At 33.3% G+C, this 2,423-nt stretch overlaps 1 protein-coding gene across 1 annotated transcript in view; it reads right to left on the bottom strand.

Annotated features, from left to right (window-relative positions):
• Nucleotides 1-2,095, bottom strand: part of LOC106473054 (nucleoside diphosphate kinase A-like) — a 5,070-nt gene extending 2,975 nt beyond the window's left edge. Inside the window, exon 1 of the mRNA XM_013933733.1 lies at nt 1,876-2,095. Within this exon, the coding sequence (XP_013789187.1) occupies nt 1,876-2,052 (177 nt within the window). The 5' untranslated portion in view covers nt 2,053-2,095. The remainder of the gene's footprint in view (nt 1-1,875) is intronic.
• Nucleotides 2,096-2,423: the final 328 nt, after the last annotated feature.

Genomic DNA, 2,423 nt, shown 5'->3' with positions numbered 1-2,423 from the left:
AATTTACCACAGAAATAGATGCAGGACTTTATAACCAACCATTGTTAATTTACCACAGAAATAGATGCAGGACTTTATAACCAACCATTGTTAATTTACCACAGAAATAGATGCAGGACTTTATAACCAACCATTGTTAATTTCATATAAATGGAAACCATTGTTGTCTTCTATATTTCACCCTTCTCCCAGGATTCCACACACAAAAAATTGGAAGACCAATGTGAATAAGGTTGTTCTAAAGAGTACAACATTCCTAGAAGGTCTTACTAATCACCAAAAACTAAACAATAAATACACCACAACGTATATATAATTTGAAGAAATATCCATTGTTACCTTGCAGTGAAGTACTTTACAATAACAAAGTTTTTACTAATGTTTATATATATATACACACACTACAGTTAACGGAAACAAACATGATAACAAAATTACTTAATAACATAAAACATTAGTGATATACTTAACAAAAGATCCTGTGATGAATTGATAAAATGACTTAATCCATTTTGATGGTTCCTATAAGTGTTGTTGTGGCGAGAATATTTGACTATATTTCTCGTGTTAATTAGTAGGACTGTTCCCAAAATAATTCAAGTTAAATATCCCAACAATAATAATGCAAGTTGAAACCTTCAACCACAAAAATTAGCCAAGAGAAAAGCTTTACTGCAAAACTGCCACTGACGAATAAGCAGACATTCAAGTTTTGATCTCAATGTAAAAGTAGCAGGCAGTTTTACTCCTAGAAAGTTCATGCATGAACTAAACAAGCATACTGGGGGATTGTGAGGCAGTTCTGTAAGGTAGAGGTTCACATTAACTCCAGCAATAAAACAAAAAATACTTTTGTTTTTAGCCATCTAAGCATAAAGCTACACAATGGGCTATCAGTGTGCTGTGTCCCCCCCACAAGTACTGAAACCCAGTTTTTAATAGTGTGAGCTCTCACATTAACTGCTAAGCCACTGGGAGAGAGAGGATGGGGGGTGGGGGGAAAGACTTTTGTAATCTCTATTAATGTTCTACCAAGTTTATATAACCATTCTTCATAAATTGTTTCTAAAATGGATACGAAATTTTGTGCAGAGCAGTTTAACATTTATAAAATAAATAAATATCTGTATTATGTATACAATAAAGTATTTCTACCACCCACACCTCTTGTAAAATTGCTCAAAGTAACATATTTATAGCTATACTAACTTCCACGCAAAAGTTATAAGACAAGAATATGGTAAAGAGAAATGAAACATTTACTAATACTAATAGGCCTAAACTACGAACGGTTACACAGCAACCGCGTATATAAAAAGTTGGCTAGTATAGTCTAGTACAGTGGTTCCCAACCTTTTCTCCACCAAAGACCCCTTTTATTATAATCCCCCCCCCCCCACGGACCCCCATGTTTTTGAAAGATTCCGCCTACCCAACAAACTGTTTTTATTAACTCGTTCTCCCACTTTCCACTATCAAATAAAAGACATATATAAATTGAGTGTGCAATTAAATAGAACATCAGTATTAAAAACTTACTTGTTTAATGAGATGGTATTACCTACGCGGACACCTATGGGTCCGAGGACCCCATGTTAGGAACCACTAGACTCTACACAAGCAATACAAGTCCAAGGTCGGTGGATTACTTACGGCGGCCATGTATATAGCTATTTTGACTTGGGCAGCTTATATTTTAGTCTCTCCTTCCACCTTGAGAAACTTAAATTATAGACATAAATATATATATATATATCAGATTTTCTTATTAATATTAAGTACGTCGAAAATGTAAAATAAAAGTCTGATGTCAATTTGTTATCCTACTAAGTTACTTCCCCAAGAAGTGAAGAACTGGTCATTTTGATGACTCACCTGTAAAAATTTCATACCAACCAACTTGAATCCCTTTCTTTCAAATCGCTGAATTATTTCACCGACAAGACCACGTTGGACACCATCAGGCTTTACCATTAGAAAGGTTCTTTCTCTATGCGCTGCCATAGCTGGGGAAAGAGAAGCGAACAATGCCAGTAGACAACCTAGAACCATCAACCTCCTCGTCCTCCTTGTGACATAAAGTGAGGTAAAGTAGTGCGTTTCATCCCAGAATTTTGAGTCGCTTATTGACAGGGGTGAAGAATTATATAAAGTATATATATATATATATATAAAATTTATATATATATATATATACATGCTTTAAGTTTATTATTGCTATATATACATATATGATGTTTTGATATAAAAGTTTCAATGAAATCTAAGATTTAGCTAACTTTTTATTTTCATATTAATAGAACGTACTACACCAGCTTACAAACTTAATAATTCCGTCCATTACTTCATTTTAAACTATCAATCATCTATAAACAATAAAAAGATAATATATCGTGGTTAGTTAATAAAAACTAATTTCATTA

The sequence above is a fragment of the Limulus polyphemus genome, unplaced genomic scaffold, assembly GCF_000517525.1.
Source record: "Limulus polyphemus unplaced genomic scaffold, Limulus_polyphemus-2.1.2 Scaffold5850, whole genome shotgun sequence".
In the NCBI taxonomy this organism is placed as follows: domain Eukaryota; kingdom Metazoa; phylum Arthropoda; class Merostomata; order Xiphosura; family Limulidae; genus Limulus; species Limulus polyphemus.
This window is presented reverse-complemented; position numbering and strand designations above follow the sequence as displayed.